This window comes from Rhea pennata, chromosome 3 (assembly GCF_028389875.1).
Source record: "Rhea pennata isolate bPtePen1 chromosome 3, bPtePen1.pri, whole genome shotgun sequence".
Taxonomy (NCBI): domain Eukaryota; kingdom Metazoa; phylum Chordata; class Aves; order Rheiformes; family Rheidae; genus Rhea; species Rhea pennata.
In genome coordinates this window covers 114409120-114432147 of record NC_084665.1, presented here as the reverse complement: position 1 = coordinate 114432147, position 23028 = coordinate 114409120, and the positions used below count along the sequence as shown (strand labels likewise).

The 23028-nt window shown below is 36.0% G+C and overlaps 1 protein-coding gene across 2 annotated transcripts in view; it reads right to left on the bottom strand.

Moving 5' to 3' along the window:
- The window catches only part of GREB1 (growth regulating estrogen receptor binding 1), a 61044-nt gene extending 38316 nt beyond the window's left edge, over positions 1–22728 (bottom strand). For both annotated transcript variants that reach the window (XM_062571161.1, XM_062571162.1), the window contains exons 1-11: positions 22572–22728; positions 15653–15775; positions 14736–14912; positions 7874–8056; positions 7417–7560; positions 5864–5989; positions 3898–4020; positions 2880–3017; positions 2532–2717; positions 1618–1968; positions 795–923 (exon numbers count right to left, since the gene is read on the bottom strand). In XM_062571161.1, coding sequence (XP_062427145.1) covers positions 795–923; positions 1618–1968; positions 2532–2717; positions 2880–3017; positions 3898–4020; positions 5864–5989; positions 7417–7560; positions 7874–8056; positions 14736–14912; positions 15653–15775; positions 22572–22728 — 1837 coding nt within the window. The remainder of the gene's footprint in view (positions 1–794; positions 924–1617; positions 1969–2531; positions 2718–2879; positions 3018–3897; positions 4021–5863; positions 5990–7416; positions 7561–7873; positions 8057–14735; positions 14913–15652; positions 15776–22571) is intronic.
- Between the last annotated feature and the right edge of the window lie 300 nt (positions 22729–23028).

Sequence of the window (23028 nt, the reverse complement as noted above, 5' to 3'; positions counted from 1 at the left end):
GATGTGGATAGCAAGTACTTTTAGATTTTTCAGCTACTTGCTCTGCCCAAACAATAGCAAAAGCAGGGGATTTTGAGAACCATTCTTTGAAGAAACTAAGATCAGAAACAGTAACATAAATACAGACACGACTGTTCTAAGAAAACAGGATTTCTCTAAAATGACCAGTCAAAATATCAAGACATATCCAGCAAGTGTTCTTGTGATCTAGTTACTGGAATGATATGAATGCCAGAGGGAACTGTAATGTCTCATTAACACTGACAAGTGCACTGTATTTGCTCTAATTGTGTGATACAGTTACATTTACCATGCGGCTGTAACTAACTCTGGACAGTCCTGCTTGCAGTAATCCTCAGTCTGCTCAGCTAAAAAGCAATCCAGCAACACCGGATCTCTGCAATTCTCCTTTCTTTCCCATGCATCATGATCAAGTTGACAGGATGATAAGGCCAAGTTCAAAGGATAAATCATTCCTTTGATAAAAGAACTGTGTTCTATCATGGTCAAAATGAACTATGTCCTTAGGACAAAATAATTTATTGTGACTTCCACAGTGAAGAACTGTATGTTCAATGACTTGCTTGAAGATTTTTATGAAACAGAGATTTTAGAAACTGATTCTTTTAGGAGAAAATTCAATTCAAATGTACTTTCACAGAACTTTCTCATTTATTTTTGTATTTTTCTAATAATATCTTGCTTCTGAAAGGTCATGAGCACTGCAGTTTTCACTGACTTAAAAGGTTCAGGCAGGGACTTGGAAATATATCTATTTATAACATCCTATATACCTGGGCAGAGAGTGCTAAAGAAGGATCCCAAAGTTTCCACTTTGCCTGTGACCAGCTGATAATTAACTTCCTTTTGGTAGTCTGAAGGACTGAGCATGCTCTCAGACAGAACTCTTGCCTGATATTTCCCTAAAAGACAAAAAAGTCCATTTGAAAGCACTTCAAACTAAAGTAAAAGTGTTCTAAATCATAATAAAAATTCCACTTAGCTAAATGAATAGCACAAACACACAAATAGCACAGATGAGGCTCTTTTATCTCTAACACATATGTATGCACATATGTAATTTATAATTCTCTGTATTTCTCTCCCATTTTAGTAAATATGTGTTAATATAATATATAAAAAAGCAAATAGATAGTCAAAGGACTTGTCGTTTATCTTACTCTCATAATGAATCTTTGGATGGCTATTCAAATCATTTATTTAACTATCAGCATAGGCCCTGACAGGTTGTTGAAGGGAATAAGGTTAAAAGACCATCTTTCTAAGGAATTAAGGAAATGTTCAGTCGCTTGCTCAAAGTAATACTGCAGCCACAAAGAGCAGGGCATCTTTATGTGTTTGCTGTAACTCTCCATTATTTATTTGTAGTTGTGTTATTTGGGATTTCTTGGTAAGAAAACAGGTAATGTAGGCAGCATGACCTGCTGGGGACAGACACCCAGCTTTGTAGCATCAACTTGGGTTCATCAAAGCTCATTATTTCTTGATCAAAGCTCTGCTATCTGAGGCAGCTTACTGAAACTCCAACCTAACCCCTTGTAACAGAGGACATGGCATTATTCAGGTTTGTTTGGAGGTACACCCTTGGAAGCTCACCTGTTATTACAATGCATGAATCAATGGCTCGATTTCTACTAGCGCATATGATCACCACGTAGTTTGTCTTTATTAACTTTCCTTCAATAAGCAGCTTAAACATTTCTGAAAGCCCTTCCGCCAGAGAGTAGCTGCACTCAATGATATGGACACTGTCATTACAGGAACTAGCTGCCAGGCCTGCCAGCCAGGGAAGCTGGGCTGAAGTCACTGGTGCAATCTGGCTAGGCACCTGAGAAAAGGTCTGTGGAATAGCCTGCTGGTACTGACGGATTTCAGAGAGGTGTGATTCTCGCCATGAGCGCATGAATATTTGTTCCAAATCTTCAATCAAAGGGACCTGGTCTGAGGCTTAAAAAATTAAGAGGAAAGTGTTCATATCATAAAACAATTAAACAAAGATGTTGAAACAAAATCAATTCTTCTTTCAAAGTAAGTTTTTCAGAGAAGATCCTGTTTCATATTTATATGGAGGTGAACCAAATTCTGCACCCTAAAGTTCCTTTGTGATACTCAAGTAAAGCTGCCCTAATTGGAACCTGAGTATCAGCAATCAGAAATACTTAAGAGACTGAGTATTGTCTATGCCAGCTTAATACTACTTCAGAGAATGGCACTGTATGCAAGGGCAATGAAATACAGCTGTTTTTCTTTGTAGTTTTTAATTGCTAAGATCCCAGATTATAATAAAAACTGAACTTCTCATGAATATATTTCAGTGTGTGCCTGATCTTTAAGATCAATTATTTAGTTTTGTTTCAGTACCATACACAAAATTGTTCAATACAAAAGATCCTAAGCCTTAATACTTAAGATCTACTAGCGATACTGCCCTGCCATAATACTCCCTCTCTCATTTGCCAGAATGTAGCGTATCCATTGTAGTCTATCATCTGGATGAAGAATAAACTTACCTAGTTGAACAAGGTAGTAGACAGTCAATAAAAGCTGCATTTCCTCTGAAATAGGCTGTATCGTGGAGGCACCATATTGTTCATATGCTCTAGATAAAGACTGTGAATTTCTGTAGCAAGTGTACAGCAAAGGGCTCACTACGACATCATTAAGGTTTCCACAAAGATATGGGAAATTTCCATGACCTATAAAATACACAGTGTTTGCGCACATCGATTTCATAACTTGCCATGTATGTATTAAACATTTTAAGAGCAAACCTTTAAGAAGTGACAGCTTTAGCAGTCCTTAGCAGTAGGACAGATCTCTACATAGCTCTTACAAAAAAGATAAAAAGGTTTTGTTACCTTTAAAAATAACTGGCTTTGCCTTACAGATTTTCAGCAAGTTGTCAGGAACTGAGACAGGTTCTCCTGAGCCCACCATTGGAGATGAAGCTGGCCCCATCAAAGCAGAATGTGGTAAGGATGATAGGCTTCCTCCATCTAAAATTTCATGCAAAATATTACTGTCAGGGCTAATACTGATAATACCGATTTCCTCAATGAACAGTTATTAAATATCATCTTATGTCCTCCTTTAATATCAGTTTTACATACTTTTTACAGCTATATCACACATTTCATGAACTGTTAATACAACCTATATTACTAGGCTAAATTCCTTGGAAGATTAATTGCATTGCTGAGGCCTTAAACATCACATAAAGATACTGAAATGGGTATAAACAAACAATTGCTGGTATGAATGCAAGAATATAGAGATATATGTGATATTAATGCACAAGTAGTTACAATGGGTTTATTTGTATGATATATTTAGTTTCTCTGATTCTAAGCAGATTTTCTTGCTACACATAGTAAGAGAGAAAAAATTAGACCTGAAAAAACTTTAGAATTTGTTCAGTCCTGATTTCTTCATGGAAATTTTATTTTAAATAATAACACATTAAAAGAAAGTGTTTTGGCGAAGTTGGTTTGTTTCACTGCATGCAACTTCTATCTCTATCTGGACGATAAAATCCAAGCAAGTGCCAAGAACACTGTGGAAAAAAAGTGAACTTGACTTGACTTATGGCACTAATCTTAGTGTCCCAAATGTGTTTAATTGTCTAATATGGACATAGGCACCTGTTGAGATTAATTACTAATGATTGGATGACTGGATACTAATGAGAATTAGGCTTGGAGCCTCAAAGCAAAACCAATGGAAATGATGCACCCAAATAACTCTGAGAAAGTAGGCATCCAACATTCTTCAAAACTCTACTGGGAATCCGCACATACCTTTAAAATATTGCTTCTTTTTCCCCATTATTTTCTGAATAATAAAACTAGTATCATCATTATTTTGGGTATAGCTTACCGTTTTTAATTCTATTTGGAACCTGTGGGTTGAGCTGCAAGTTCCAAGTTTCTGTAGATGATGGGGATTCTGGTGACCAACCTTTATGGCGCTTTTTTGGAGGCCCTGAATTTGTTAAAGTGCCTGAATAACAGTAATATTTCAGAAAAAATATTAGGACAGAATTCAGTTTTGTGCATGATAATTCATTATGTTTGAATGGACTGGATGTGCACATCAAGTACTGTGGTAGACAGTGTCAATTTCATGTATATATATATATTTTTTTTTTGTAGCTTTTATTTGACTTTGCTATGTCCTGCTTAAATGTCTGGAAACTCTCCAGAAACTCATTTTATAGCACTGTTTATTCTGAGCCATGCACTGAGAATACTTACATGTGTTATTTTGAAGTCAACACTATGAGCATTTTGTTCCTTTTATCTCTGAACACACAACGCAGTGTTCAGGTGACATATTGTTGAACAAAATTTTCAAGGGTTTCAGGGTCATATTAATAAAAATCTGAGCCCTTTTCAACAATTTTCCTGTTGTCAAGATTTTTGCCACTACCTGCTGGTTATAATCTCTGTTTTCATGATATTCCATATTAATTCCTAGAAAATGACGTGCTGCCCGCATGTTTAGCTCCAGCACCTTCATTTGTTTAACAGAAACTTCCTTTCTCACAGTTTTTCTCGGAGGTCCAGGTCATTCAATTCTTTCATCTTCTTGTGCACTCCTGCAAACTCCCAGAATGAAGAACTTCCACTAACATGACATATTTCTATTTATTAAGAGTCAAAGGTCCTCCAGGAGCTGCTCAGTATCTTTGCAGGACTTCTTTCTTTCTATTTCTGGACATGACTATACAAAGCCCACAACACTTCACACTGTTAGGGCTATATCTCCTGACAGAATAATTACATAAACTGTTCTAAATTCTAAATTATTCTAAATAAACCTGAAGTTTTCAGATATAGAGTAAGATTTTTCACATGTAGAACCACTTACTATATTTAGCTTTTTCAAAAATCACTTTGTCCTTTAAACTTTTACCACATGAGGGCAATATATAGTCATTTGTGCTACTCATGCTTTCATTTATTTCCTTGGCACAACGTTGTGACAGAAGCATAATTTCAAGATAATCAGAGCAATATAATGAATTTCCAGATAATCAGAGCGATATAATGTACTTTTCATTTGGAAATGCCTTACTCCTTCCTACAAGGTAATCTGATATGCTGGCGTGTGAAGGTAATCCTTCTGAAATGAACTGGGAAGATCACTCTCACTGCCTACTGAGAATGTGTTGCTGCATAGAAGAAAGAGATCAAAAATTGAATGGGCAGAAAACAGAATTTGGCTTTGATGTTAGCTGCGCAACTTGGGAAAATTTATTCTAAAGTAGAGCTATAACGTGTTTCTAGCCAACATGAATCTAGTCTAAGGACTAATAGTAGCTTTCTTGCTTGAACAGGTCAGTGACACAGAATACAGTTTGTAACAGAAAACACAAAATTTGCTAGATAATAATGGGTCAGTGAGCATAATGTCTTAAATTTGGAGCTAGCCACCAAATTCTCATACTCAACTACAACTTAGGAAGTATTCCATGAGTACTTATAAAGCTTTCTTATTTCCCCCTGCAAAATCTTTTGAGTGAGATTGATGAGAATATATCAGCATTCTCGGAGAATCTAGATTCAGTATCTAGCTTGTACTTCTCTCAGATGAAATCAACTATAAAACGTAATGGTAAACTTCTAATTAATAATCTGAATTTTAATAAAATCATGGCTGAAATAATATAAACAAAAATTTTCTGAAAATTAACACAGAAAAAAGTGTTATAATCACAGAAGACAGAAGGGAATAGTTACTTCTATTCATATAGACAAAAATGATTTAATGTATTCAATTCTTTTATTATAATTGTGGAATATAGAGTTTAGAGTGATTAAACAACAAATCCATATAATACCTAACACTGAAGGTCTTGTCAAACCTGACAGGTTATTTTTCACCAACTGTTGTTTAGGAGATTCCTTCCCATTATAAACTGCTGAACTGAATGCTGTTGTTGAAGGGATATGATCTGTGACTGCCACTGGTAAGAAAAAAGACAATATTTACTATATATGTTCCAGGATCAAGATCCCCACTTGATCTAATAAACTGATCATTTGATCATTTACTTAAATAGAGCAATCAGGATCAATTAATGCAATGCTGAATAAAATAAACTTACTTTTATATATTTTATATTTATATATATACACACACACACACATATACACACATATTTACACACATAAATATATATAAATATAAATATATATATATATATATAAAAATCTTGTACTAGGTCTTTGCTGTCTGACTCCTGATTGACTAGCTAAAACTCATTCTGAAATTAAATAGATGTGTCAGATCCTTCAGATCCTTTAGACTCTTTGCAGTTGGACCCCCAGTTGGACCCTCTTATACGATGTTCACTGAAGAACCAGCGAAGATAATGAAAAGAAATCAATCCTGATGCTTAAATTAACTAAAAATCCCCTCAGCCTAGATTCAGATTTGTCATCCTGTTTCCAAGCATTTTTTTTTTTATTATTTTCTTAAGTGTGCTGCATTAAAAAAGGCAGGTTTTCTCACACCTAATATGCTTATAATTAATGTAGCTCTTTTTAAATATTTAAATTCTGACAAATGAAGGCCAATATTGCCGTTGCAGAGCGATTAAGTATTTGTTCTGGAAAGGTATCAGCATTCTAAATCACAACTATTTAACAGGCTTGTATCTCATAGAGAGAATATAACCACCAACAGATGTTCTTCAGTTCTCACATGTGAAACTCTCTAACAGTCACAGGACACTAGAGAGCTGTTTTCTTTATAAAGAAGCTCAGATAGATCACTTTAGCCTCTATCATTCATTACTTTTTATTTACATCAGGATAATGGAAAAGCAAATGATTCAATAACCATTTTTAATATAAAAGTTACAGATATTAATCATTACTTTATTTTTTAATATTAAAACAGCCTTTTCTAGCAGAAGAAAAAACTCGGATGCTTTTAAGCTGATATTCACATAATCTCTACAGAAAAGAGGATTCTAGCCATAACGTAGACTAGATCAGAGGAACAAGCTGAGGTGACACTGGTTCCTGCAACACTTGTCACCTGCAGCCAGACAAGCAACAGCTGCAGAATGAGGACCTATTCTCAGCAACTTTAAAAATAATGGCTCTTAAAGATTTGGTTTGCCTTAGATATGAGCAAGCTTCAGAACATCTGACCATTTAATTAGTTCCTAACTCTTTATACAGTACTCTGGAGAAAAAATACGCCAGCAAGAAGACTTCAAAGTATGATTCCCTTCTTTGTTTGTAATATATTCTAAACTATTCAATTTGGACTTTTTTATGAAACAGTATGTTTACTTGATGACTTTCCATTCATACAAATACACACACACAAAGTAGTGAGTGAGCCTACTTGGTAACCCAAAGTGTTTCCTTTAAGCAGTACCTGCTTGTTGAGTCCCAGACAGAGCGTTTGAGTTTGTTGCTGGGAGAGGTTCATTTGAGAGGCTTCCAGAGGGGCCCAAACTTTCTGGCAGCTGGAACAATGTGCTCGAACAGGTGCTGGATGAAGTCTGTCGGCTTCTGAACTCTTAAGAAAACAAGAATATTCTTATGCACAGACGACAGTGACATTTGCCTTTTCTTTGCATATTTGATTTGATAATTTCAGACATGAATTACTCAGAGGCCGCAGCACTTGTAAGGGACTGATGCCATCAAACATGCTATCCTCATATTGGTTCAGTTAATTGCTTTCTACAGCTGTTCTAGTAATCACCTAGCTTTAAAGATTCTTTCTTTCAACTGGTCTGTCTCAGATTTTACGCAGACGCCAGTCCCTGTGGTATCTAAGCCTGGAGGATGGAAACCAGACCTTGAGCAAGACAGCTTCATTATCTTACCTGCCCCTTTCCAGCAGATTACAGATCCTTTGGTAAGAGCTCCCTGTGCATTCCTGACCAGATAATACTTTAAGTGTTTCTGTTTCTTGGGCTGAGTGGTCAGTTTAAGATTAATGTGATTGGAGAATTCCGTAAAGTAGCAGAAACCCTTCTTGCCACAGCCAACACAATTGCCAGAGAAGCCTGATAAAATAAACAATACATAAAATCTGATGAAAAAGGTAGGTCACTGTTAATAACATCCAAACAGGACGTTTCCCTGGAGAGAAGCAGCATTTTTTTGTAGAGAATGAACTTCTTATTAACATTTTCCCCCAAAAAATATTACAACAAGTCCACTATATTGTACTTTGGCCACCGGATTGCGTAGTCTCACATTTAGAGAACAATTAAAATAGCCTATATTATTATTTTCTTCCACTAGGAAAAAAAATTGCAATTCCTACTTATTGCCTGCCTGTGAAATATTAAAACAAGAACTTTTGACTAAGAGTTTCTGAATTATGTGCTTAACTCCAGCCCTATTCAATACCATAGAAAACATATACTTCACATCTTTTCTAATTTTCACTGAAATTAAACATGTTATTAAGTATCAAGAAAGTAGGTATATTTAATTATAACTATGTATATTTAAGTACCAAATTCCTACTACAGTTGTCTTTTTAGAGAGAAAAAATGGTAAAGTCTTCTTGGGATATTGATTTAAAGGGCTTTTTCAAATTAAGTGGCTGGACTGTGTTTTCGCTCTATTTCTGACTAGGGAAACAGCATCTGTACCTTTACAGGACATGACAGAGACCTGGTCCTTGCGCTTACTGAGGCTTACCGTACTAAGGCTTGATGGGACATTTCCAGGGTTATTGTCATTTCCTCTCATTCCGTGATACAAAGTTTGAGCCTCAAAGAGGGCTCACAATGGCGATGTCATTATCACCATAAAGGGAGAGCATTCCTTAGCAGCCAGACTATTTGCCTTTCCTTCTTAAACAACTCTATTTTTCCATTTTTCATAGTTTCTCCATGCAAAATTTTCACATTGTATCAGATCAATGAAACTCTGAAAATGCTAATTACCCACAAAGAAACCCTACAGTGTGCAATTAGAAGATAATCTGCCCCACGGACATTTACTCACTATTCCTTACTCATGGCCTGAAGCATTTATGTTTCTTTAATCACATCTAATGCACATTTTGATGTGCTATCATCCATAAAAAGCTCTGCTTCTGAATTCTAACAATGCAGGTAAGAAAAATTCATAGGAAGTGAAATGGAAAAGTCTGAAATAACTTACTTCAGAAAAGTAAATAATAAAGGATTTTTTTAATTATATAAAATGATGAATGTCTAAAGAAATAAAATTGAGAGGTTCTTCTCCTTGTCTAATGATGCAAAAATTAGGATGTGTTCAGTGAACTGAAATATGGTAAAAATAAAATGAAGGATTTCACATAACATATGGAGAACAAGTTTGGAAATAAATAATAACTAGGCCAATAATATGGTAGAGAGATTAAGAGTCATTTAGGAGCCTGATCAATTCAGTCACATACTTTCAATGAAATTATGTTTTCAAATTAACCTTCAATATTTTCTTTCTTCCGTAAGAGAAATGAACTGAAATCATAACCACTGAAATATAATGCTCTGTAAACAACTGTTGCTAAGATATATATAGAAAAAATGTTTTTACCTTGATTTACAACCTGATCACTTTCATTAGTTTTCAAATACCTCAGAAGAATTTATTAAAAATCTAAGTTCATGTGGCAGTTGATCTGGTATCTACAGGAAAAAGTAATTAACAGCTATTGAAAGATGCCTATTATATCTTTTATCTTGGTAGGCAGGATTTTAAAGGTCACTATGACTCATAAGATCAGGACAAGTCATGACTCTGCATAATCCTCTGTATTAAATCAGCACAAAAGCATCTGTCTAACAGCACAGCACCTTCAGTTGGTGCAATAAAGGCAACAACAAAAGGAAGCAAAAAATAAAATGGGTATGTTAAAAGCTGTTGTGTTTCAATGCACTTTAAACAGATTAAGAAATCACAAAAATGCTTCTGTTGGGAAATGAAGACTTCCTATGCATCTTGACATTGTTCTGAGCACAAGCAGCAGCACAAAGTTCTGCCTTGCTGCCACATACCAGCCATTGTTTGTTCTCAAATGTAAGCACACGTGGATCATTCCCAAAAGCAAAACAACCTATATCCTGTCTAGGTTTCAACCTTTTGCTCAGAGTAACCAGCAGGCTGCCAAAGCCACAAGTAGAAATATCTGTCCAACAAAACGTTCGATAGGGGACATAATCTTTTCAGGCAGACTTCAGATCAGCCACTACCAGTAACTCTTGTAAATCACCATCAGCCTAAGCTAAGTTTAACAAACAAGAACTTCAACTTGAAGCAATCTTTTGACCTAGTCATCTACTTTGACCTCTTTGAAGCCTAATGGAAAATTAATACAGAGTATAGTTTATAGGTGAGGCCTAGTAAAAATTCGGCATATCTAGAATGCCCTCTTGCTTTGTAAAGTACTTGGAGAACATTTTAGAAGTTTATTCTTTAATCTTCTTTTAAAATGCAAGTCCATTCATCCTGATTTGATGCCTGCTAAAGTTGCTCATTGCTCTGTTAATACAGCTCAGCTCTGACACCACAGAATATACAGCATGATTTTATTTCAATGCTATAAAAATGCTGTTAAGTCATTCCAAATTGTAAGGCTAATTCTCAGACTGAAGCATCTGATGCCAATGTTATTCATAACACTATATTTAGCAAAAGAGATTGAGCAACAGTGAGAACCCAAACATTTCATAATTCCCTCTTCTCTGCAGGCCCTGTTTTCTTGCCATGGGCCAAAGCAGCAGCTGATGGAGAGGTCAGCTTGTTTCATAAACAAGCTGCATTAAATATTCTTCCATACATTATAGAAAGGACAAAGGTCAGGGGAGTCAGGGCAGCCATAAGGTGGCTCAATATATCTATGTCATGGGATTGATTTCACAAGAGAATTAGAAATCAATGCCTCGAGTTTAGAGGCTAAAAGCCTTTCACCTTTAGGTCACCAGTTCAAATCCAACTCAGTTCAGTAGTGACTTAACGCTATAACTCTCTGTAGATTGTTTAATCAGAGGTTATTCAGTTGTATCGGATATTGTATCACGTGCATTTGCTTGAATTTGCCACATCACAATGATCAATTACCCACAATTTAAAAAGCACTTCCACAATAGGGACCCTGTGGTCAGAAGAGGGACCCTGGACTAAAAGGGTATGAAAACTGACCTACCTTCTCACTGGGGAAATGATTCCTTTGGATCAACATTGAGCTTGTGCTAGGAATAAATAGAGGACTTCAGGCTGGAAGGATATCTCTCTAAAACTGGCATAATCTAATCTTTCATGAGTTGGCAGGTGCCTTCTTGTTTCTCTTTTAAATTAATAATGGGGTTTTAAATAATATTAATATTTTTGTGGAAGGCTATGTAACTTCCTTAAGACAAAGAACGATAATTTTTCAACTTTTCAACAAAAATATTTTTCTATTGTTCTACTCACAAGCAAAAAGAAACAAACACTGACAATGTTCCACATTTTTCCCTCCCATTCAGTACCACTCCATTTAGAGACATAATTCCCATTTGAAAAATAAATGAAATCAGTATGGACAACCTAAAAAGCTCCATTGTAACAGTAACTCACTACTATTACAACGGCCTAACAGAACATTGTACATTTTAACAGAAACAGCCCCCGTATTTTATACTACAATTTTTTCTTACATACAGCTTACAGCGCAAGCAAACTAATCTTTTCCTCTGTCATTCTAACCTCAGGGACTCACTGAAAAAAAGGATTTCTTATTCCCTGCTAGGGAAGTGCTGTTTGGTCTTTTGGGAAGAAAAATGATGGGTGAATAGCTGCTTTGTTTGCCATGAGACACTCTCCTTGAGAGGGGGAAGAGGAGGGAAAAAAAAAAGAGAGAGAAAAGCCTTTAGGACTAGTACAAGTTAGCTGCATTTATTAGGAAATACTAAACTCTACCCAATGACAGAAGTGCTTCCACCATCTAAGCATTCCTTCAGGTCACAAATCAACAAGAAATAGCTTCCCAAAGGTAAAAAAAAATGAGTCTATCCTGCAGATTAGTAAAATTTGTGATCTAACTTGATTAACATAAATATACAAGGTACATGCTCAAGTTCTTCAAACATGAAGAATTTTTGCTGGACAAAAATATAGCCTTTTCAAGAAAATGGGATTTTCCCATGGAATAATACATCAACTGTAAAAACAGACAAACAAAACAACCTAACTCTTCAATAGAAGTGACCTTCAAATCACAAACACATTTGCCTTCATGGTGGGACAAGCTCTCAGCATAATCAATAAATTGGCACAGAGCCCAGAGGCGTATCAACAGCCTCTAATGGAGACAAGCCCATAAGTCAAAAGCTGGTCAGGAAACTACCAAGACATTTCCTGTTTTCTTCTGGAATTTTTATATGCTTCACAGGCATCTGCACAAACATACAGAGGCAGACAATGAGAAATCAGGAAACTACTGGGTATCAAATTAGTATCTTTTCACTTCAAATAAATTCTTTTGGAAAAAAACCTACAATAGTGATTAAGAGCTGCCTTACAAAAACACAGTCAGTTAGGAGAAAAAAATGAAATCTAGAAAAAACAATGTGATTCAAAGATTACAAGTAATGCACATGATTTGTTAGTAAACCTTGCCAAAGAGTCAGTGACAGCTCACTTTAATTCAAAATGAATCTCTTCCCCTTCACTAAGTTTTTAGGGACCACTTTTCATGTTCTCTCAAAAAGCCAACATGTTTGAAGAGAATGGCCTAAACCTAGAACACCAAAAATAAGCCTTCTATCCCATCTTTAGAGGACACAATAATAAAAAGAGCTTCCCCTCTCTATAGCTATAACTGTCTATGGAAAGTTATTACCTTAAATTTAGTACACCACAGAGAAATAACTGTGTTATTCTAATAAGCAAAGAGATATAAAATACTAATGGTCCTCTCTTGTGTGTCACTACATGCCCAAAAATGTGATACTGTGCTTATCTGGTTCTAATTTTACTTACTGCGATGTGACTCAAGTATAACTCCACAGAGTTCATCCTAATTTGTATCAGTGTATGAAAAACAGACAATCATTTCTACCTACAGTACAGTGTATTGTACCAATAATATGTTATCCTGATGTTCATAAGATATATCATGTTCTTTTCATCAGCTTATATAGACCAGAAATTTTATTTTATTTTATTTCCAGATTGCAGAACTTTTAAGACTTTGGATCTTAAAGTATGCAAATTCTTTCAGATTAAAGCTTGCTATAGAATAAGTAAAAGTTATCCTACAGCACTATCAAAATTCTTTGCAAAGGAATGTGATTCACTGGTTTTCAAATGTAAAACAACAGCCAAGAATAAGCATATAAATGGCTTCAGGAAACTAAAATAGTATTAAATAAGTAAGCTTAGGATACAAGTAGCATAAAAACCTGTCAGTTATGTTCCTGTTGCCTTTTTCTGTTCTTGTTTAGCGTGCAATTAACAAACACACTACTTCCTCTCTGCTAACAGCCTAAGGAGCTTAAGCTGTTAACAGTGCAGCCCTGAATGACTTGAGTGGTACAACATTCCTGTCTTTATCTTTAAAATGACAACAAGTTGGTGATTTACAATCCTCTTAATTCCTTTACAATCACTGGGCAAATGTACTGTGACCAATCCAGCTCTGCCAGATCACATGAGGAAAGAAGTTACTGTACATAGAATTACATTATGCACCTTCACACTACACTGTCATCCCAAATGCCTTGAAGAGTTACTCAACTGAGATAACAACTTAGTTCACATAGTATCCCTTACTGTTTGTGAAAGAAAATGGTTAAAGGACAAAACGACATATGTTTCTTTGTTGCTGTTTAAAGCTTAGACCAGTACATAGACAAGAAGAGTATGCAGTATTTTGAAACTGATATGTAACAACCTGAGAATGCCCGATTGTGAACAGAGTTCTCCTTTGGATTATGAACCATTTTCTCCAATATAAAAATTATTCCATTTTAATAACATTCCAACTTTAATCATTAGATTTTGGATAAGGCTAATGACTAGCCGAAGGACTATAATAAGAATACACACCAGAACCTAGTTCTGCTTCAGCAGGTAGATATTTAAATAGATGAAAAATAATAAAATTTTAATTATTCTCCACAAATCTCATCTTAAAATAATGTGTAATTTAAGATTGAATTCAAACACAGAACCTGCTTACACATCAAGGAAAAGTTTCAGCTTATAATCATTCATATCTATTTTTATTAGAATAATACCAAAAAGTCATAGGCTAGGATACAAAATCTACCCTACTTTTTAAGCACAGTGAAGAACATGATCCCTGTTATAATGCAAAGAAAACCATAAAATTCTGTAGTCCAAACTATCATCAAAATGTTTATTTGTATATAGTACCCAGAACTACAGTCTGTCAAAATACGCCAGCATTTGGAAAGCTAAAATAAAGAGACAGGCAGCATTTCAACTACTCCAGTTACCAAATGTGTAATTCCAGCAACTAGGACATAAGCCATAAACCGATCAGATAATGACTGACAGATAGAAGGTGAAGAAGCATTTCTAATGAACTGGCCAGCTAGCATTGCCAGCTCTGAGTTGTTATCTTCTTGTGTATCACCAGTGAGAGTTATTGTATACACACGACGGAAATAAGATCTGCTGAACTCCCCCACAAAAAAAGACTAACTATTAAGGCAGTCCAGAAAAGTATCCACTAATTCAACCACAGACACTTACCCAACAGGGCATTGTGCCCATTGTCATCTGGCAGGAATCTTTTATCCACGGCACACACTAAAAGATGATCAGGTAAATTTGGTGACTTTGCACCAACAAGTAAAAACCCTGATGGTACCTCAATATGCTCATTGGAAATTGAAACCAGTCTCAAATCTTTACCAGCCTGGCAGAAACCTAGAAAAAAAATCAATTCAATGTATTTTAAGATGAGAAGATTTTTTGTTTAAATACTCACATTTGTCTTCATTATAGGATTTCCATTTTTTTAATGAAATGCAAAGTTGTATCCTCTGAATTCAAGGGCAAACTAAGAGAGAATTTTCTTCCATGCTTTTTGGTCAGCTATAAACAAATGCTAACAATATAACAAACAAACACAAATCTGAAAATCTACAGTGAAGTCTCCCGTGGTAATGTTGCACAGTCTAAATATTTATTGAACATAACATAATCACAATTAAGGTCATAAATTTAAAAATAAAGTTAATGGTTCTCAATATCTGGTGCACTGCACTGCCTTTTCTTGTTTGAGATGATTTTCTTTACAGTAACATGGGAGGTACACTTTAAGTAGTAAAATGTGATGATAAAGCAATTACAACATTAATTTAGGCAAATCTTATGCTTGCATACTCAACTTTTTAAAGTAAGGTTGCATAACAAAACAAAAGTTCTGTCCTCATGCCAAGTGTTCTAACACAAATACTTATCTGACTCACTCAGGAAAAGCCCTGTGAAACATAAGAGCAATCAAAGTTTCCAGCTGTTTAGCAGATAATGAACACTGACATTTTTAGGATCTCTACATAACATAAATCATTTAGTTCTGATGAGTTCTATTGGAGAGAGCCTCAATCCTACCCTTTCTGGTAGGGCAAAATGCCCTCTGATAAAATGCTTAATACATTTCTTACCATCAGTAGTGCAACAACCTTCTGGAGGAGGCTTCATCTGGTAAGAAATGGGAGGACTACTTGATTCTGAACCTTCTTCCTCCTCTTCTTCTTCCTCTTCCTCATTATCTGCTCTGCTGCTCGCTACAAATTATCATAGCATAAATGACTTTGAAAACAGATAATGTTGGCAACAATCAAACTGATGAATGAACAGGGTGACCCAGTTACAGAAAGTGTTATAGAAAAATGGATTCTCTCCTCTTGATGATGACTTCAGTCTTACCAACTCTTAGGATATTTGTTGTTTCCTTAAAGTTCCAACTTCCAGTTTTATGCTTACAGTAGAACCTGTCTTTCACAAAAAATTAAGCTTTTAGCCCTTGTGCAAAAAAATCTTCAAAAATATGACTCAGGTGCACCTAAAAAACTAAAACGCTAAAGGGCAAATAAAAAGAGACTTAAATTTCTTATTTTTAAAATCTCATTATTTTAAAGGTAACCTCATGATTTTTAGAGGCTGGCATTGACCTCTTGCTGCTCACAATAATGGAACTGTGATCTATGTTTATAAAAACAAAAAAGTGCTAGAAAAACAAATTGATTACTTCTTAGCACTTCAAATATCCTGGCTACTGTCCAAGCACAGATTTTATTATGTATTGATCATATTCTTGATGTTGTACGGGAAATTGAAGAAGTGGTTCTCGCTTGAAACTAGATTCACTACAAACGATGCCAAGATAAGGATAGCTAATTCTCAGGCAGTCTGTCTCCTACCAGAAACCAGAGCTCTGAGTAAGACACTGCAGCTCTAAGTAAGACATTGCAGCTCCCTATACAACGTCAAGGAAAGTTAGATGCCCAGGAACATGATTCACAGAAGCTTGTGCATGGACTGTGCTAGTCTAGGAGGAAACCGATACTGAACGCTGAGAAGAATGTGTAATTTAGGCTTCATCTTTCAGAGGGCCTGAGCTGTTTTTCTGCTGTAACCACCTTTCTGGAGTGCTGGCTGCCTAAGTCAACTTTTTTACCTGATAGCTTGCTTGTTAAAGAATTCACCTGGGATGTGAGACTCCCATGTTCAAATCCTTCCCCTAACTTAAGAGATGGCAAAGCAGACCATTCAGGTAGTGCATACTCTCAGTGCGTGTTTCAGCCTCTCAGCTAGAGACTACTTTTTCTCTCTGTACTCATCGGACAGTCACTTTTCCTGCATAATAGAACAGCTCCAGCAGAACATACTGAGCAATGACTATCCTCTCCTTGGCTAGGACATTCCTGGAAAGTGGGAAAACTCTGGTAAGCTGAAGAGTGCAGTTAAATTGTAAATGGGAAGAACACCTCTGTGGACAGGACTAAGAAAAATTTCAGACCAGATCCAGCATCACATATGGCAAAGACAGGAGAAAAGTATGTAGTGGATACCAGTGGAGCTTCCGTCCTAGGATTCTAGCTTCTTGATATTACTATAGGGACATGCCTGCAGCAAACAGAGAGACCTAACTGACATAGTTTGGTGATGAGGTGAGGTGGTGAGGATCAGAAGCTGAATAGCTGTACGGATTTGTGCAACTAAGATAGCAGTTAGGCTCCTACAGTCTTCTCTGCTTCCAGCTTTTAGTCTTTAAAAAGAAAGACAACGAAGCGGTCATCCCCCAAAGCTCAATGTCAACTGTTTACGGTTTTGTTGTTTTAACCTACTTTGAATTAGGCACTCAGAATAGGATATTCATCCAAGTTTTTTTTCCATGACCCCCCTTAAAATAGCTTTTATTGAGAAATGAATGTAGAATCAGTTAAACAAATACTACAGAATAAATGAGTAGTAAGGAAGGAGGCTGAAGAAAGAAAATCTGTAGTTTGGAAACTTGCCTCTGAAGGTTATTAAGAATTCCACCTTGATCTAGAAGAACATTTGAAGGGAATGTTTACTTTTAAGTATCTCAACAGCAAGCTTGAGGTCTGGCACACAGATAAGGAGAGAATGTTAAACAACGTCACTTTATGGGAGTACTCCAAAGACAAAAAAGCCAAAAGTGAACAAAGGAAAAAGTAAAGGTCCCAATTTTTATTATTTAAGTCAGGAAAAAATTATGTGTTATGACTTAAGCACAATTAGTATCTAGGTGCAACCAAAAAGGGGCAAGTTTGGCTCTCCTCTTTCTCCACACTTGCACCCATCAGGTTCCTTCTTTTCTCTCTGTGCTAGCTCTGACACTTTCTGGAGTCTGTGTCTAGCTATTTCAGCTTGCTAACTCAGCAGAAACAAAAGCATCAAAATCAGCATCAAACAAAAATGAAAAGTTTTTTTTGTTCAATTTATCTATGGAATTAGCTCAAAGTAAGATTCAAAAAATGCCAAAATTGATGCAAAGGGAGAAGATGGGAACAAACGGCTAGAAGTGCAGAGAGCAGAGGTAGGATGTCCCACTTTTCAGTGGTAAACTGTTGGGTTGGTTCAGCCGTAACAGTTAATTTCTCATCAAAAGAGAAACAGAGATAAGAATTGGAAGCAGAGATTAAGGAAGAGGAAAGCTACACCTCTTTCAGATCAAGAATGAAAAGAGTATAAGAGCAAATACAAAAGAAATAGCTGCTGTCACATCTACTAGCCATCACTAGGACTTCTGCTGCTTGTTTTAAAATAGATCCGCAGCTTCTGGTTAGACATCAAAATTCACATTTCAGTGAATATTTAAGAAATTGCCTCCCTTTTATTTTTAAAATAGGGCCCCTTGAAAGAATTGTGTATTTGCATGTTTCTGTTCTGCATCTTCTTTTCTCAGGCAGTCCAAAAAGAACACAAAATCAAGCACTGAAAACAAGAGACAGGACAATGGTAAAAGTGGACTCACAATCATAGCTCTTTACAGAACTAGGCAATCTGCTGATGTAACTTGATAAAGTGCCATTAAACCATATTGTGAAGATTTTGTGCATAGTTTTATTGAATTTAAATCTATTCATAGATAGATTAGCACACCATTACCTTTTTTTAAATAAATACTTCTCAGCTTCCACAAAGGATCTATTGGACCTGTAAATCTATACAGTTGTAATTATCATTGTGGTATCTTGATTAAGAAATTTCACAACTAATATTCTTATCTCCCTATGGTAAAATGCAAAATATAAGTTAACCCCTGCAAACATTTCAATATACATACAATCTTCTCTTATTGGAACTATTTATAGGACTAATATTACTCCCATACTGATTGCAGGATCCGGGGCTTAAATCAACAGCTATAAAATATACTGTATCCATGAACACATAACCATCCCTAAATGCAGATCAAGGAAGGAACAATCACATTGCAGCAGATCCAATTGCTCTCTGTTGATTTGTGAAGCCAGTTCCCATCCTGCTAAAGGCCCAGTGGTATCAATGGTGTAGAGATTTGGAGGCTAACACAAAATATACAAAAATGTTTGTCACTAACTTTTGAAATCAACATTACATTCTCATCTCTCAGATGGCACCCAACTGCATCTAGGTGCATGAGAGGAAAATCGATTAGAAATCTTTTGCATTTGAGAAATACGATGTGATCAGAAAATCAAAGACGGTGAATGTGATTTTGATTTGAATGTGGTTTTGCTTTCAGAAGTGAAGAATTAGATCTTGTAATCAGAGCTTTTCAGGAGCAGAGGTAAGGCTAACTATTTTTAAGAGACAGTTCCACTGTGCACTTGTCTTAATGTTTCTTCTTCAAACTGCCACATGTTCAGCTGTGGCAAATCATTGTAGAGCAATGGAGCTTTACCAATTTACATCAGCTGTCAAGCCAGCTTAGGGTTATTTGTGGAGTTTCTTAGTTGCAAGCCTCTCTGATTTCCAGGTACTGGCTTCTAATAGATGGCAATAGAGACTCAGTTTTAATTTGCAATTTATACAGTAATAAACAGACAAACCAGGATACGGAAAAAAATCTAAACCTGTTACAGCCAAATAACTTTGCTATCTATTGTAAAGAATTTTTAATGCGCATTCCTAGAAAGTTCTTGAACATCCTGAGCATTAACAGGCATTTTCAGGTTTTCTCTGCAGTTCTGACAGCTACAAAAATTAAGAAAACTTTAGAAGACCCTCATAAGAAATGTAAGAAGAGTGACATCACAGTACACTGCAGCCTTTTTGCTAAAATTAAAAATACAGCAAGAGGACTGCTAAAATAATGGTTTTGGACTACTTCAAGAGCCCCATGAATCTGCTAGTACTAGAGAACAGAGACAATATGTCAATAATAGGAATAAAGGGGAAAAAAACAGAATAAAATAACATACTGTTTTGGAACCGAGGAGATTCAACATTATGTCTAAACCATTTTAGACGAAGGTGGTATTTTTAATGTACATAGTTACAATTAATTTTATAGATAAATGCAATTATATAAAGGCATAGGTTTATAATAAGTATGATTTTGCAAATCTAGAACATGTAGACTGGAAAATCATACTCACTGCAAAACACATGTTCACAAACTCACTGCAAAAAATGTAAAATCTAGACCAGGAGGGACCAATAACTTGTTTTAACTTGTTTCTGGACACACTATAGTCTCTTTTGCAAAAATAAGATGTTTTAGGTATGACTAATATGTAATTTTATTAGGCTAGTTTCATAAGGAGATAGAAAAATATTTTTAAAGAAAAAAAATATGATAAAACTAGACATAATGACAAGTTACAACTGGGGATTGACAAAGCTTCTGAAATTATTTCCAACTGATCTTTTTCTTGAATTGACTATATATTCAATTGTCAGGCTCTTCAGCAATTTTGGTATTTTAACATCATCAGCAACAAAAATTTATAATATCAGCCTCACTTCCCAGTGATCGGGCTTTTTTGACAAATACTATGACGAACAAGATAAATTGGTTTTAGTGTAGAAACTTATCCTCTTAAAAATAAAGATTGCAATTTGAAAAACCTCATATATGGTACAGAAACATTGGTGATTATTCATTTAATGGCTATTACTGTTCTATAGGAAAAGCCATTATCTTAGAAACAATTCTGTACCTATGTATCTATCTACCCATGGTACATTTATAACATATTAGCAATCCACAAAACGGAAAGTCAGAACATTTGACTCACTGCATTACTAAATCATTTATATTGGCTGCCCCACCATAGGAAGACACTTGCTGTACTGAGGATGAAGGCAGCTATGACCAGGGATAGTCCAAGTAATACATTCACATGTCAGAATGCCAGGGTCAGGGAAAGATAAAAACGAGAGGGGAGGACAAGAGCTTATACAAGATCCCAAGGATGGCACTGTGCTTCTGTCGCCTCCTAACCCTCAGGGCACAGGGATTCACGTAGCTAGAAGTGAAAAATCCAATTTACAGCGAGGGTAGCCTGTATGACGCCAGCATGCAGACCTCTCCCACCTGAGGAACAACCTAGGAAAAACCCCACGAAACGTTCCTTCAGAGTTCCTCCAGACTAAAGCTTTCATGAAAGGAATGTGCTTCACTAAGCTGGCGTGAGACTTCTAATTAACTCCAATTCAGTTCCGTTCCCGTTAACCGCAAAGAAAACGGGATGAGCCCCTAGCGGCGCGGAACGGCCCCGGCAGCTGGGCGCGGAGGGAGCCGCCCGGGTGCGAACTGGCGCCGCTGTTCCTAAACAATGTATCGACTCTGCCCGCCGACGTCACAGTCCCGTCTGTGACATCACAGCCGGGCGCCGGGGAGAAAGTTGGTGAGGCCTCAGGGCGGCGAATCAGCGGCGGCGGGGAGAAAGCGGCGGGAGCGGGGACGCCCTGAACGAGAAGCGCACGGTTATTTCCGCGTCCTGGGCGAGCAGGAAAAAAGAAGCTATGGCTCATGATGTGGGCAGATCTCTTTCTCCAGGGAAATTTCTCAGCATTTAAAATGAAGTACTAGTAAAGAGTTGAATCTTTGCAAAATATTTTTATCTACCTATCATTTCTTAGGTTGATGATTGTTTTTTTCTGTTACTGTGGAGTATTACCCATTATATACCTTTCATTACATATTTATCTAAACTATCTTTAGTAAGCTATGAAAGGATTTATAGACCTGTGTAAAAGAAATGAAACATCACCCTGATGACAAGAATGGGTAAGTAACCAGTTAAATTATTAAATATACCCTTGCACCAGCAAGTCAGTTTTCTCCACACACCAGTAAACTCACTAATAACCTCACATTTTACCTCCAGATTCCTACCTCTAAGAGCATATTAAAACACCAAGTTATATAATGAGTTTTCTTGTTAGATCTTCCTAGTTCATCTAAACAATACTTTCAAGAAAAAATAAAGAGCAAATGAAACTCAGAAAAACAGGCTTCTCTAAACACACACAAAAATTCACTGAGAAAACCTTTGTACTAAACAACGCCAACTTGAGCAGGGTTTACTGGAGAACACAGTCTAAATTTTTACCTTTGCACCCATGCAGTAATTAAAACATGGCTAAAATAATTATAAACCTTCTGTAAGGAGGCTACAAATATTTCTGCTATATTTCTTCATAATGAAAATTACTCTTAGCATATTTCATTTACAAATCTCTCGCATGTTTTTACCATCATTTATGGTGTAACTTTCAGTAATATACGGCAAATTATAGAAAAACAGAAACATGTTCCAAATTTTCCCACATTTCACATAATAATCATAGTACTTCAATCTACGCATCAATAAAACTGAACAAGCAAAATGACTTAATTTTATCACAATAAAAGACAATGCATAGTTTGTGTTTAATCAAATTCTAATGAACAAATAAATAAGAGAATAAATAAATATCTGTAGATTGTTAAGTGTTCACAGAAAAACTTCGAATATTTTAGTTTCTCTGCATTCTAATTTGAAATATTCATGCTGACTTTTGGGAGATCAAAATGCAGGATTGTTTTTGAGCAGAAACATAAATTCCACAATGTCCTACCTTCTGCTGAAGAAAGTTGCTGCTCAGCTTCCAAATACAATTGAGAAAAGATTGGTCTGGGAACTAAGTTGTTTGAACGGAGAGAGGCCTCAATAGAATTATGCAACACTTCTTCAAATCTTGTAGTCTTGAGCTGACCAGCATAAGAATTTCCCATCTTCTCAAAAAAAAAAAAAAAAAAAAAAAAAAAAAAAAACAAGAAAGAGAGAGAGAGAAGGAAAAATTTTAGTACTCTGAAGTCAATCACTGCATGTTGATGTCAGACTATAACCTTTCCCATGAAAGAAAGAAGCTTCATTGTCCACAAAGAAAGGCAAAGGAAAAGAACATTGACTGCAGCAGTCAGTGAGCAGATCCTGCTGGTAAATTACAGGAAGTTACAGCTTTCTGTAATTCAGTAGAAAGGCAGCAAGCTTTGACACCTTCTTGAAGATTTGGCTAGAAATCTGCTTCTAGT